This window comes from Podarcis muralis, chromosome 5 (genome assembly GCF_964188315.1).
Source record: "Podarcis muralis chromosome 5, rPodMur119.hap1.1, whole genome shotgun sequence".
Taxonomy (NCBI): domain Eukaryota; kingdom Metazoa; phylum Chordata; class Lepidosauria; order Squamata; family Lacertidae; genus Podarcis; species Podarcis muralis.
Window position 1 is genome coordinate 21,290,225 of NC_135659.1, and position 14,768 is coordinate 21,304,992.

Genomic DNA, 14,768 nt, shown 5'->3' on the forward strand with positions numbered 1-14,768 from the left:
CCCTTTCACTCCAAGTTTTTTTTAATGAACCTTTTGGGGTTCTAACACTTTGTAGTTAGAGTGGGAAATTGATTTCAAGGTTCTTTTAGAAGTATTTGTCGGTAAGCTTTAAGCATCGTGTAGTATATGCAAGTACATGGACTTCTGAACAGAACAGTAAGATTGCCTTGATTTTTTGTTAGGTGTTTTCAAATCATTTAACAGTTGTTTTCAGCTATTAAAATGACAAAGATTGGGTATTAGCTTAGTCATTACAAATGCCCTTGAAATGATTTAGTCTTAGAGTTTTGTTGGATGCAGAAGCTATTATCTTTGCAGTTTTTTTCTGCAATGTACAGGTACCAAAAAAATGTTAAACTTGTAATTCATCAGGGTTCGTATATTGATAACACATTGTCTTGAGAAATGTAAAATGTAAAACATCCTTCTTGCTCCCTCTTGTTAGTACATGGCTATTTGGTCATGTCTGGATGATTATATATCAGCTTAATCAACTGAGATATGAACGAGCCTTGTACCCTGCACATAGCCTTTTGGCTTCTTCCTTTGGGTGAGCAAGCAAACAAGCCGGGAAATATTCAGTTAACTATTGTTAACCTTACTTTCCCAAATTGTCTATAATAGAAAATGAATTTGGAACATGTCAGGATGTGAAACCATGGGTTGAATCTGGCCGATATCCTGGGATTGTTCCAGAGCCATTAACCATGGTTTCCTAATTTGGATGCAATGGGAAATTGTAGGTAGCCAAATATTTCCTGCCTTGTTTTATTCATGTGAAAGAAGGAGTGATGTGGCTGCATGTGGACTGCAAAGAGGTTTGTTCATATGTTATCTTATTAAGTCATGATATGTATGTCTGCAGCTTTAGGGAAACATTAAGTGTGCATGCTAAGTGGAATATACGGTGGTATCTCGGGTTACATACGCTTCAGGTTACAGGCGCTTCAGGTTACAGACTCCGCTAACCCAGAAATATTACCTCGGGTTAAGAACTTTGCTTCAGGATGAGAACAGAAATTGTGCAGCGGTGGTGCAGCGGCAGCGGGAGGCCCCTATTAGCTAAAGTGGTGCTTCAGGTTAAGAACAGTTTCAGGTTAAGAACAGACCTCAAGAACGAATTAAGTTCTTAAACCGAGGTACCACTGTACAAGTTTGTTTTAAGGGTACTAATGATTACAAAACCTCTTGTAGAATAAAAAATCAGGTATTGAGTAGTACAACACCCAGTTTAAGGCTATTTAATGTCACCACCCCACCAATATTATTGTCTTCCTTTGAGGGAAAAGTAAATTGTTCTGTATAAATAAACAACGAATATCTTCCATTAGCATGGAAGTTCCTTTGCTTCTAGTTGTTGATTAGCCAACGAGAATGGATGTATTTGTCATAAATTTGCTAGGCTGCGATAGTTTGGGATTGTTCAGGGGAAATGGGGAACCCGACCTTATTAATACTGTGTTAATGGGCTCTTCCATAGTAAAACACAAACAAAGACCAACTCTTAAATAGTACTCTGGGCTTCTGGAATTCTCCCTAAGGCAATCAATTTAATCAGTACCAGGTGCTGTGTGTTGCTTGGACAAACTTGAAAGAATGTCCTTTATAAAATAACTTCTTATTCCACCCCCCCTCCCAGTATGTGATCATTTTAGTACTGTTCCTTCTCCTGCACTTAAGACTATATAACCATTTCTTACTGGGGAAAGATTTGGTAAAGATCATGTCCATCACAAAACTTAAATCTAACAAGAAAAAACGATTGCAAGAGAAGCATGGACTTGACTTTGGAAGGGATCAGTCGCACATAGTATCTTTAGGCCACAGGGACATAATTTCAGATTCTCTTGAAAAAATCGTGTTACACAACAATGTATGTAAGCTGTGTTAAACAGCATCCCTTGATGACTCTGTTTCCTGGTTTATAGTAGCACCCCTCCCCCATTTTAGATATCAAATTGTTTTATGTGCCCTATGGGAACATAGTTGCTCACTTTGCTAATGGTGTGTTGTTCGAAACATTAAATTTGGCATAGTGTAGTTACAGTTCATTGAAGCTTTTATTTGTGTAGTACAGCTTGTCCACACACAGAGAAGGGGGGATTTTCACTTTCCCCCCTGAAACAGCAACTCCACTCCTCTGTATTGAAAACTTCTTTTGAATCCCCTATGAACTTATAGGGACCTCTGACCATTAAGTCCAGTCGTGAATGACTCTGGGGTTGCGGCGCTCATCTCGCTTTACTGACTGAGGGAGCCGATGTTTGTCCACAGACAGTTTTTCCAGGTCATGTGGCCAGCATGACTAAGCCGCTCCTGGCGAACTTAAAATGAATTACTGGTATATTATGCAACTTGAGAGGAGAGAGGAGAGGACCCTGCGAGTGCTAGCCATGAGTAGCAGTCTGAGACAGGACCCAGAAGCTGTTGGACAAGTTAAAAGTCAGGACTGAAGAGCAAGTCTAGAAGAGCACAAATGAAGAGCAAGCATACAGGAACATGCCAGAGCTTAGGAAGACCATGTTGCTCAATCGAGGCTCAGCAGGAACAGGAAATCCTGTTTGTTCATTCCTGCCCAGAAAGATCCAATGGCCTACCTCGGAGGCTGGAGTCATTCTACCGTGTGTAATTTAGTGGTTCACCACATAGATGAGTGTCACACAGATCCAGCAGCTCCTGACAATAATTGTTGATGTGGTGGTGGTGGTTGTTAATTAAATTTGTATACCACCCTTCATGTGAAGATCTCAGAGCATAAAACCCTTTTAGTTCATGGAACAACTGCATTGGGTTGACAGAAATGCCTTCAGCACACCTCCTTTCCATCACCCTAGGCAACTAGAGTAATGCATAAAACTATTTCATAATATGGTAGCATGCTTGTGCAAAGTGTGGCTCTCTGTTACCAACCAGCAGTTGTGTGCAGAGCTATTTTATCACAAGAGTGCAGTATCCACTAGTGCAATGCAAGCTTCTAACCCAATAATGACCTCCTCAGTAATCTTGTGAATTAGCCAATAACCCAGTAAAACAAGCACTCGGCTGCTTAAATACTTGCAGCTGGACAAATCATTATATGTGTCGTCCAAATAATTTCTGCTGTTTCTCTAACAAGGCTCTTATGAACTTCAGAAGCCATTGCCATAGCTTTTGAGGTGGGAGACTTAAGTTACAAATGTTGATACAAAGGATACTTTGCTGTCATTCTTACATAAAATCTAGGATGCAATATGCGCAACATAAGATCTAGGTGTTAAAACAAAGAACTGTAAGATGACAATCGGTGAGTCAGTATTCCTGAAATATTGTAAAATATTGTATATTAACGCTGCACATTTTAAGGTAAATTTCCATAGCTGTCCGGTTTTACTTAGTCAACTTGCTTAATTTTTTAGGCTGTACTCCTAGACATACTCCTGCCAACCTAGCAGTTTGAAAGCACGTCAAAGTGCAAGTAGATAAATAGGTACTGCTCTGGCGGGAAGGTAAACAGCATTTCCGTGCGCTGCTCTGGTTCGCCAGAAGCGGCTTAGTCATGCTGGCCACGTGACCTGGAGCTCCCTCGGCCAATAAAGTGAGATGAGCGCTGCAACCCCAGAGTCAGCCACGACTGGACCTAATGGTCAGGGGTCCCTTTACCTTTACCTTTAAACCTTGTTGGAAACAGTGGGTCTGACTTTTGAGAATTTCAATGTTAGTTAACCTACTATTTATTTGCTTTTCTCCCTTATATAGGTCCTTTCTTCCTAATTTATTCCTGGGTTTGGGATCAAACTATACATTTCACTTCAGGGTTTTTTTTTTTTATTAGAATAATTGAGACCTGGCATGTCTCTTTTTAACAAAAAGCAATTGGAGGTGCCATTTGGGATCATGGTGCAGGGTTGAGGTAACCCATGCCATTTTCCTGCAATAAAATAAAATAAAAATCCCTGATGGGTGCTGTTTTCTGCAAATAGATGGTTCTGTTGCTGAGTTTAACATTGGGGACATTTAGACGTTATTGCTTACCACTCAACCTGACCACAGTGTCCAGGAAGGGAAGGGGTCTACAATAACGTAACTTGTCCCCTTCAGTGTGATACAGCAGGGATCAGATGTTGGTGTCTCACCACGATGAGTGGTGGGGACAGGGCAAATAGGAACCTGAAGTACCTGGTGGGTTGAGGTTTCTGTCTGGTAAGTTTAAAAAAAACATGAACATGCCTGCTGTGTTTTCCCAAAGGCAATCAGATTCTTGGAAGCTAATCACACGCGCCAAGTCTTGGGATTTTAATGCCAAGGTGATCTAAGCAAGAGAGTGTGTTTTTCATTCTGGCTCTGAGACTTATAGCAGCTGAGGGCTGCAACATTTCTCTTTTGCCAGGCATGTTCTAAACCCCAAGTCGTAAACTTTTGCTTCTGTGTTTTCCATCAACACCAGCTTGCTTTTCAATATTTAGTCAAAACTGACTATACAGTGCTAGACCTTCCTTCCCCACTCTATTAGTCAGATGCTATTTTTTTTCGTCATAACATTCCATTCATGTGACTTATCTTGCTATCGTTCTGCTTTGCCACTCAGTCTCCTTCCTGAATCATAACTTGCAGCACAGAGAGTTTGCTTTCTATCATCTCAGCATTTGCAATGCACAGAGGTGTGAGAATCCTGGGGTGTGTTCCTGCTAAAGTTCGTCTTTCCGCTTCTCTTAGCAATTTGGCTGGTTAAAATATATTTGTCCTGTGAGATTTACGCAGCATCCTGATTCCTTGGTTAACATCTGTTGCCAAAGCTGTTTGTTTTTGCTTTCCCTGGCCGTGTGTATTCAACATAGTTAGGGCATTTTTTTTGGATGACAAAAATGGGGACAATTAAAATTACCTTGCTTCTATAGGAGAACTTCCCCAAACAAGCACAGATTTTGGAAGAAAGTCATAATGGGAAAATGATTGACAGGACCACTGTCCTTGCTACCTTAATTCTAGTGAGGGCTTCTAAGTGATGATGAAAAAGTGCATTGCTGGTTGGGGGTTGCAAAGCTTCTTGGTGCTCTTGTTTTATACTTCAGAGGCAGCCTTTCATTTGCTTGTTTATTTGCTTTCACAATATGTGCACACTTCAAGTTACAGCAAAAAAGCACACCTGCAATTTTCAATCCCATCAGACATCCACATATCACCATGTATCTGATGACACCCATCAACAACACTGGAAAACCTTGCCAAAGAAACACTGCTTTGTTTGCCAGGAAGACCCACTGAACATGAACATGTTGCCTAAGAGCAGAATTCCAGGGGGGCATATGCAACTCTCTTGTGGTGCTGACCTTTAGGGGTTTCTCTCTAGGTCCTGACTCCCTGGAAAGTAGCTGTCGTCACATAGACATTAGGGGTCCTCTTAAATGAGATAGCATGTACAGAAATGCATCTCCAGATCTAGACTTGTATAACTATCTTGATTATCATCATCACGCCAGATGCGCTTAAAAAATGAATGTCACGGTTCATTTTATGCCAATGTTTCTGAAATGTCAGATAGCTGAAACACGCTTTTTCTCTGAATTAAAATTCAAGGCACGCTTCTTGTATTCCCAAAGGTTTACATTTAGCGTGTGTAAATTATATTTAAAAAGTATCCACCCATGGTGCAGCCTAGTTTCTGTATGAGTCGCTGATCTGGGCGTGCCATGTGATTGGAAGGAGATGAGTTTAGAGCAATTGGCTTGTGCAGAAGCACAACAGAAAGCCTCCCCTGAGAATGTGTCATTCTGCTGCTGCTTCTCTACATGAACAGTGGTTGAATGATGCAATCACACACCCACCATGGAGATGCTGTAGAATTACCCACTCCCCCAGTGTAGGCTGCTTAGAAGAGGCAAAGCTAGAGCAGCGTAGCATTCAGAGATGCAGCAGGGGGCCTCTTCCGTGTTTATGTACAGTGGTACCTCAGGTTACAGACGCTTCAGGTTACAAACTCTGCTAACCCAGATATAGTACCTCGGTTAAGAACTTTGCTTCAGGATGAGAACAGAAATCGTGGCATGGTGGCAGCGGGAGGTCCCATTAGCTAAAGTGGTACCTCAGGTTAAGAACAGTTTCTCTTTTTTTAATAATTTTTTTTATTAACAATTTCAACATATATGTATATATGTATATATATATATAGAGAGAGAGAACAGTTTCAGGTTAAGAACGGACCTCCAGAATGGATTAAGTTCTTAACCCGAGGTACCACTGTACTCTTGTGAATGGGTACTACGCACAGCAGGTATTAATTATTTAATTTAATGCATATTTCATGTCACATAGTTTGGGGATTTCTCACTTATGCAACATTACTTTTAGGGCACGAAATTAAAGCAAACATTGATTATATATATCCTGTTTTTTCCTTTTTTCCTTTTTTTAAACAAGATATTTGATTTAATGGATGCCAAAGCCCGTGCTGATTGCATCAAAGAAATAGATCTTCTTAAGGTAAATATGTACAATGACTTTCTTTTTTTACTTGAATGAAGGTGAACTTTAGCATATATTTGTTCAGATTTTTATTATTCCCAAGTCTAAAGATTTGGGAGAAGGCATACCTAAAATGTCTTCACTGTGGATTTAGGATGATACAGGGGCATGCATGTATTTTAAATGCAGCTGCCGCAAAGCTTGCATATCCTCAGCTGGTTTTTGAGGCAATAGAGTTGCATTTCGACTCTCCATAGCTAATAACCAGAGCAGAACTTACTTGATATGTTTATTTACTTCTCTGTGTGTGTCATTGTGATTTGTATCTCACTGCCCTTCAGGGCAGCTTACAGACAACAGCAACAACAGCAGCAAGGTTCATAATAAATAACAAATGAAAGCTAAAATGATAGGAACCTATTCTAGCTTTAGCCTCATTAATTCCCGCCCCCCCTCCAAAAAAAAAAAAAAAAAACCCTGCTACAAAATATATAAGATTACTTTTTCATGAAACAGGTGGCAGGTCAACTGTTGTTTTTTTAAAAAATAAATTGCACCATAATCTCAAATATCTGCTGAAAGTAGAAAAGAACCTAAGGAACAAGTTAAAAATAGAACTGGCCTAATGAATTTCTCAGGAGTTCCATAATGAGCATCCCATTACCGAAAAGATATCCTTCATTTCATCCCAGCTGCCCTCACTTCAGTCAAAGATGGAACTTGGGAGCAGAATTTGTCTGCTGATCTTCGCAATTGTTTACTTGGAAAAAAGGCTCTCTCCAGCATATACTGTATTTATGCCTTTTGCATAAGAATTTAGGATGCTGCCCAGACTATTTGACCATCTAGCTCATTCTGACTGTTGCTCCACGGCCTTGGGCAGAAAGAGGGCTTTTCTAAGACTGCCCCCTGGCAATCCCTTTAGGTTGGGCCTGCTATATGTAAAGTTTTTTCTCAGCCACTGAGCTACTACCCCTCCCCTACAATATATGTATAGAACACATAATGTGCACACACATGCACACAAAGATACAGTGCTTTTGTATTCCTTTTATGCATGTCAGTCTCCCATCCATATCACATTGCATTGTAAGCTGCCTTTAAAAAGTTTAAAGTGGGAACCAAGAGCTGCCCTAGTTGTTACTGAGAGCTTATCCTTGTAGGATTTTCCCTTTGAACTGCTGGCCTCCACTCCCCACCTTCCGCCACCTTACCAAGTTATATCAGAAACAGCTGTTTTTGAATTAGGTTTGTTATGTAGGTGGGGGTGAAGACTTGCCATACAAGAATCCTTAGTTCTCGAAAGCAGACTGCAGTGTGATCCAGAGAAGATGCACTTTGTAAAACAAGGACAAAAGCCTTGTCTGTGCACACACAAACTTTTTTGTTCCTCTAAAGTGCCTTACTGAATACTGATTGTGAACGATGCAAAGATGCTTATATAAATAAGGTGAGTTACAGTTTACAGGAGGGGGCTTTCCTTTGGAGTGAATGTGGCTCTTCTTTTCCTGTTTGTTGTTGCCAACCAGAAAGATGCTCTGACAAAATTCCCAGGTTTTAGGTTTTTGGGGCTTTAAAAAGAAAGTTTCTGGTCTTTGTGATTGCAGAAGGTGACACATGTTGTTTCTTGACGACTATTATTGTGCTTACTCTCTGCTTTAAAAATATAACAAACCTTACCTGTGATTTTAAAGGTTATTTAGGTGTCTGCACCTAACTTCCCACCCTGCCGCTTCCCCTCTGCCCCAGCCGTAGGTCTTTGTGCTGTACTAGCAACTGTTCCTTTATATTTTTAGGAGTGCCTTGTTAGATAGAACATGGGTATTTTTGGTAGGAGGTGCCTCATTGCACATATAGAAAATTCCATGCACCTTACTGACAACTTTGTGGAGGACCTTGCTATGTCTATGGAAGATATGGTATTGGAGAGGTTCTCTGTGATGTCTGCTCTGTGGTTGAGCAGATGATGGATTTGATTACAGAAACCACCCTTGGTCAGATGTGCACCTAGGAAGTAGTAGCCTAGGCTACCTGTGTGGGCAGACTGAGCCCCATGTGATTCTGCCCGGCAGGAACAAAAAACATAATAGGAAGCTTTGCTGTAAGAGAGTAGGGACTAGAAAAAGCTCATAGCTGCATTGCATTCATTTCTTCACCTATTGATAATCATGCCTTGAAATAGCTTTTCAGTTCAGTTTCATGATCATTGTACATATCAAGAGATATGTAGCTATATGCTTTGAATACAAAATAGATTTTTTTAAACTTTTGAGGCAAAATTTAAGACAGTGTGATAAGTTTTTTACATTCCTCAACGTGTACTCTATGTGGATTGTTATTATTACTTTTCTTGACCTGGCCATAAGCCTGCCAAAAGTTTGCTTTGCTGAGTTTTTCTTGTCTGTCTGGAGGCATTCAGCTTTAAAAACCTCAATAATCTTCTGAGAAAGAGCAAAATATTGCAAATATATCCATTTTAGAATAATCCAATGGATGCATTTGGAAATTAGTGGTACCTTTATTAATCCTGTGAGTGGAGTGTAGAATGCAAAACCTCTTCTGGTTCCAAATTCTACTTTAGTTTTGTTTTACAATGGTCATTGGTTGAGAAGCTAATGAAGTTTTTTTTTTGTTTTATCATGGACAATTGAAAGTTGAAGACGTGTTTTTTCTTCTTTTTTAAATGGCATGTTCTTTGGCTTTCTTGCATAAGTCATCCGATAGCTTTGTGTGCCCCATTCCTAACTAATTAAGGGGCTCCCCCCCCCCCAAATAGACATGCTGTAGTAGCTGCTGTATTATTTCCTGACTTAGTTCAAGGGGCTGGTATCCTCTTCGTTAAGTTTGATTTTTAGACTTGGTTCACGGTTTTTTGTTATCTAAAAATAATGCATGCAAATAATGAACAAATGAATGTTGTTTTCTTTTAGTACAGAAATGGGTGTTCTCCCCCGCCCCTGTGTATATAGGATTAAATGGCGGAAACCAATAGTTGAGGCTATACGTACTGTAGACTGAAGTATCTGTTTCTTTTTCTAGCAATTGAATCATCCAAATGTAATCAAATACTATGCATCATTTATTGAAGACAATGAACTAAATATTGTACTGGAATTAGCAGATGCTGGAGACCTATCTAGAATGATCAAGGTAGGCGTTTTTCCTAACAGAGAGTTTTCTTTCATTTTTAATATATTAATTGTTTGAAATAAATAGAAATCATATTTTATTTTTCATATTTTGTTTTGATTCTCATTACTCTGGTTTTATTTCTGGATTCTCAGGTACCCTAAATTATAAGTGTTTGCCGCAAATCCTACTCCAGGTTTCAATTCCGTAAATCCTTTCCAAGCTATCGAAGTGTCCATATTTATATCTCGCTATCAAAGTTTGCTGCTAATCTGAAAATGCTATGCATGATTGCAAGGAAACATAGATGAGGAGGAGATCATCATTATACTCCAAATTTGGCATTGTGCCAGCCATAATATTTAATGTTGGCATTTCTGTTTATAAATTCTCCCCTTTGAGATTTTTACCATAATAATTCAGCTGTAAAACCAGATTGTATGTTTAAAATGTTGGGACTGACCATCCAAACATGTAGGAACATGTTTCTTTCTGAAGTTGTGAAAACAAAGCAAAACAATCAAAAGCCCTTGGAGCCTATGAAGGCTGCTTCCATAACGCTTGATTTTTGCCAGCAGGAATGAACCCACAAGTCATTGCAGTGATAATACGGAAAGAGCTTACACCAGTGACCTCTCAAAAATCAGACAGTAGGCTGCTATGCTCTTAGTTGCAATGCTGGCTGGGTGATTTGGCACCAAACTGAAAGTGCTATCATAGAAGTACAAGCTTGTGAAGAATATTTGCAGCAGTCCCTCCACAATGCACCATTTGAGATGTTCTGTCCATTCATTCATCCAGCCATTCATTTATTCGAGTATTTCTAAACCACCAACTTATTAAAAAAATATGGCCTCCAATTTTTTTTAAAAAACCCCATAAAATTACAAAATCATAAAAAACAACACTGAAATGCTTGGCTAAACAGAAATGTTTTCAACAGGCAGTGAAATGATAGAATTGTGAGTGCCTGTGTGATTTCAGTGGGAGCAGTGTTCCAAAATATTAGTTTTTGTAGAAGCTAAATGAATAGAAAATAAACCAAATAGAAAGTAAACTACAAATCACCATTTGTACACACTAAACTAAATAACCATGGCACAGCCAGGAGGGCTTCGGCTTGTTCCACTTCTGCTGTTTAGGGGACTCTGCACCCATGTTAGTTTCTAGGGCTTTGTTCCCTAACCTGACCCTAGGAAAACCCTGGGGAAAAGTTATGAGTCATTTTTTAAATTGACCTAATTATTGTATATTTGCTCAGATTAATAAAATACAGGAACAGTCAACCTGTTGGGACTTGTTGAACAAATCAGCGAAACTGTGTATATGTACACACACACCCAGAACCAAGCTCGCACTACAACCTATTCTATTGGCCACAACAGAATGCTTCTTTCAGACAGTGAGAAGGGACTCTGAAGGAAAGCCTGCACAAGCCCATGTGTGACCCTTTGTCAAAGTGCTTTTTACGAATGTATAAACAGTGAACACTCTTGGCATATTTCTGTGGAATTCCAGGTTGTTTCCACAAGCTACATTCATTTCTTCGTTTACCATAAAGCAGCAAGGGTTTTCTGAGAGATTTTTGGAACCCTGAGTCATATTCTGATATCCTAATAAGGCACAAGATCATGCTTAACCTATTCCAGTGGAACAGAAATAAAGGTCTCAGGTGGTATCAGAGGTCTGCTTACTACCACCTATTTGGCTTTGTAGCAAAACAAACCCCAACCCAGTTTTGCCACCCTTCTTCTTCCTGTAATGTTTAGGGAAAGGAATGGGAACTATTTGGCTGTGCTGGAGTGAACATGACTGTTCTGTGCACTGAACTTTGAACAAGACCACGAGCATTTTAGGCTGGGAAGGAAGTTAGGAAGACCAATTGATTGCCATTTTCCATTACTGCTAATAGACTTTCCAACAAGCCCAATTATACTTTTAGCACACTAAAAACTAGTAAGTTTGCCAATTGTAGTAACACACTGGAAAGATTTCAACAGCCAGCTGTTCAAAATTTTGAGATTAGTTCTTAGATTAAATGTATTCAAGTTCACAGTTGGGTTAATTGTATTATATTATGTATGGGGGAAAGTGTGAAGCGAGCTAATCTTAATTCTTTATTTATTATTAATTTATATAGGCAGCATTTAAAACAACAAAGCTAAAAAGCCAAAACAACTTCATCGTAGTTGAGGGGTTTTTGTTTTTTGTTTGTTTCTTAACTTGCACTCAGCTAAATGAATTACTCTAAGAGCTGCATTTAAGATACTTAAGCTTGGGTAGATCATTCCATTCTATTTTTATATATTCATTTCTTGTCAAATAATCAGTTCCCTCCCCAATACAAGTCCTTTGTTCTCCAGACTAGATTATTGTTGTTTTTCACTGCATTGTAAGTGTCTCAGGTTTATTGGATACAAAAAGTGTGCTTTTTAATTAGTCCTCACCCTCTGCCTTCAAAATACTATTTTTGTGACTCTTAGAAGGAATATTAACTTTGCTTTACAGCATAGAGTTGAAACTGCATCTTTGTGCTTTGAAGAATATTCCTTGCCAAGATGACATTTTTAAGCCAAGAGGGTGAAAAATGTGGTGCTACAAAGATTGACAATGTCCTGTTAATATTTATAACCAAATTGTATATATTTTGCTTATGAGTTAATAATTCTGTAGGTTTACACTTGCTACAATATGAAGGTTTTGTTTTCTCTTCTGTATATTCCAATTTGACATAACATTTAATATGAGCCCTCTCTTTCTTTTCCCTTTCTGTGACAGACTTCATTATGGCCTATTGATGCCTTTATTTTACCTAGGACTGTCAAACCTGTCCATTTAACTACTTTCATTCTAGCATTTGAAATCCAGTGATACATTTGGTGGATATTTAGTCAAGGCAACATTTTCCTTTTAACAGAAATACAAATATATCTTTTTTAGCACTGAAAACCAATTTATACACACAGATTCATGGAAGGGCAGGCATAGCTTACAACAGTGGCATTAACCCAGTATTTGTTCAGAGAGACCAGTTCTGGTTTATAATTAGTTTTTTGTTATTAAAGAAACCACAATATTAAATCTGTGATTATTGAAGTCATAATTTAATCTACTTGCGAATCCAGTTTATGCATTTTCTTCTGATTTTACCCTAGAGATGTCCAAAATTGCCTGCAATGCAATTTGGCTGTGTGGCTATTTCTTACCTATCTTTTTCTTGAGAGTAGTTTATGATGTCCTCTTAACGTAGGCATCATGTTTAATGTAGTGAACTCGGATTGCTGTTTGAAGTTAATGACAGCCTATCAGGCTATGATTAAATATGTATAAGTTGTCACACTATACTCATATTTTCATAGTTCTTGTAGTGGGATCAGCATGAGTTGATTTTAGGTATATAAAGATTGAGGGAAGGAGGGAAGTACAATGAATGCACCCCCAGCTCTCTCTTTTTAAAATGAGAACACAACAGAAAAATAAGAACATTTCTCTCACTGCGTGTATGTGTGTGTGTGTGTGCTGTTTTTTATACGAGCAGTGAGAAACACAGTAATTAGGAGTCAGGCGCAAGATCTTGGAATCCAATAAGGATAATAGTGGCTACTGACTCTCTTTTCATTAGACAATACAGATGAATCTTCAGCACAGTGTTGTGCTATTGAGTGCTTTACCCTAATGAGCAAAAAAGAATCTGATGTCTAAAAGTTTAAATGGGTAACTCATTATGATGGTGCCACCATATTGACAGTCCTATGAATAAGGTCATTCATGCAGGTTGGTGGTTTCCCAACTTCCTACTCTCAGAGACCCCTTTCCACATCATTTAAAATGTATTTAGTATCTCATTTTATATTCCATCTTCCTATACATTTGTGTGTGAACAAACTACCTAGGCATTGCAGTGGATAGAAGATTCTACGTTTGAGAATGCACATTCAGTTCACTAGGACCGTCCACCAGGCCTGTTGAGTATAAATGACCATCGCCCCAAATAAAACAAAAAGTGTTCTAGAGCGCAACTGACAAGACTGCACAGTCCTGACTTTGCTGACACCATGCTTCTCCCCTCACTGTTCTGGTAAGCAGCAGCAGTGCTGCTGCTGGAAAGCCATGGCTGCAGCTCCATTCTACTGGATGAGATGCTGCTGCTGTCATCCAGGATTTAATCCCAAATTGTGCTGTTGACCTGCATCAATGAGATGGGTGAATGACTTGGATTTTCCAAGCTTGTCTGCTTGGGTTCTTGTTGCAATGCTGACCCAGACTTGATGGTTAGGAAGGAGGTGGTCACTCTGCTATCCCATCTCCCTCTTCAGCTTCCTGTCTGATCAAATTCAGTTTCGAGTGTTTGCACTTGGTATTAGGCACTTAGTTTGAAATTCCATTATTGCATATATCATCCTGCTGCCTAACAGTCTCCTTGCTGGGATTGGTCTTGTTTTTGGTTTTGAGGAGCCACAGAACAGTGGTTTGGGGGGGGGGGAGACTTCAACACACATGCTTAGACTGCCATATCTTTTATGGGCCAGGATTTTTGCTGCAGTCATTCCAAAATGCTCCTAACTCAACAAGTGCAGCAGGTTATATAATTCCTCAACCAGAAAGGATGATTGCTACTAGATTCCTGAGAGTCCTTTCTGTTAGCATGCTTCTCATTCCTGTTCAATCACATTCTAGAATTCAGAAATTACCTGTTGTGTAGACATGATGATTTTTAAGCACTCTGTACCACTGTATATAACTGTCTTGGCTCTTTTGTACATCAAGTACTTGGAGATGATGAATTGGTTGGGATGATCGCCAGATGTATGTGGAGGGAAAGCTGAATCAAGTGTGACCAAACACAGTTTAGAGCTCACTTTATAGTTTATATTGTGGCGGTAACAGCAGCTAAGAAGGAATGCTTTCCTAGCATCACTGTATCTGCACAATACTGGCTGGAGGAGCAATTTTGAGTGGCTAAAGGAGTCCTTTAGATGGATCTCTAGGTTATATTGGAGAATGCTCAAGTGCCCACTGTGGACATTTGCAAACCACTTCAAAACTTTGAGACCATAATTATAGCATGTAAAGAAAAATAACTCTTTTCTCTTTAGAGTGAGGACTAGGCAGGATTGAAGCTACAGAAGGCATGATAATGTTTGAGCCTGGTGTGAAAACTAAGAAGAACAGGGATGTGATTTATACCCTAACTTGTTCAT

At 39.2% G+C, this 14,768-nt stretch overlaps 1 protein-coding gene across 9 annotated transcripts in view; it reads left to right on the plus strand.

Moving 5' to 3' along the window:
* The window catches only part of NEK7 (NIMA related kinase 7), an 83,342-nt gene that overhangs the window by 35,581 nt on the left and 32,993 nt on the right, over positions 1–14,768 (plus strand). For 8 of the 9 annotated variants that reach the window (XM_028732556.2, XM_077928364.1, XM_028732560.2 and 5 more), the window contains 2 exons: positions 6,394–6,456; positions 9,478–9,588. In XM_028732556.2, the coding sequence (XP_028588389.1) occupies positions 6,394–6,456; positions 9,478–9,588 (174 nt within the window). The remainder of the gene's footprint in view (positions 1–6,393; positions 6,457–9,477; positions 9,589–14,768) is intronic. The other variant, XM_077928362.1, reaches the window with a different exon arrangement.